General features: G+C 40.3%; 1 protein-coding gene across 1 annotated transcript; it reads left to right on the top strand.

Moving 5' to 3' along the window:
* Positions 1–5: 5 nt before the first annotated feature.
* On the top strand, positions 6–593 carry LOC117799094 (carboxymethylenebutenolidase homolog; the record flags this gene model as incomplete). The annotated part of the gene is made up of 1 exon (XM_034651548.1): positions 6–593. A coding segment is annotated over one exon (588 nt), but the record flags the coding sequence as incomplete, so codon positions are not given.
* Between the last annotated feature and the right edge of the window lie 7 nt (positions 594–600).

Raw genomic sequence — 600 nt, 5'->3', positions numbered from 1 at the left:
TATCAATCGAGGGTGTTAAGGCCTATGTGATTAAGCCCTGTGTTCCGTTCGATGCAGCTGTGCTTGTGATTCATGACATATTTGGATGGCAACTCCCAAATACCAGATATATTGCCGATATGGTTGCTTCCAATGGATATATTGCAATTTGTCCAGACTTTTTTAAGGGACAAGAACCTTGGAAACCATCTGATGATTGGTCTAAATTAAATGACTGGATAAAAAGACGAGATCCCAGGAATATAGACAGGGAAACCAATATTGTCTTGAGATATTTGAAGGAAGAATGTAAGGTCAAGAAGATAGGTGTCATTGGATTTTGTTGGGGTGGAGCTGCTGTGCATCATCTGATGTTGAAATATTGTGTATTTGCTGCAGGCGTCTCCATCTATGGTGTTATCAATTTAATGGACGACAATTTCAGCCTGAATAGCCCCACATTTTTCATTGCTGCAGAGAAGGATGAGTTCATTCCTGTTGAACAATTTACTCAGCTAACCAAGAAACTGGAACAGGAATGCAAAGTTGCTTTTGAAGTGAAAATATATCCTGGGCAGACCCATGGCTTTGTACACCGCAAAAGAGAAGATACGAATCCTG

This window comes from Ailuropoda melanoleuca, unplaced genomic scaffold (assembly GCF_002007445.2).
Source record: "Ailuropoda melanoleuca isolate Jingjing unplaced genomic scaffold, ASM200744v2 unplaced-scaffold42686, whole genome shotgun sequence".
Classification (NCBI taxonomy): domain Eukaryota; kingdom Metazoa; phylum Chordata; class Mammalia; order Carnivora; family Ursidae; genus Ailuropoda; species Ailuropoda melanoleuca.
This window is presented reverse-complemented; position numbering and strand designations above follow the sequence as displayed.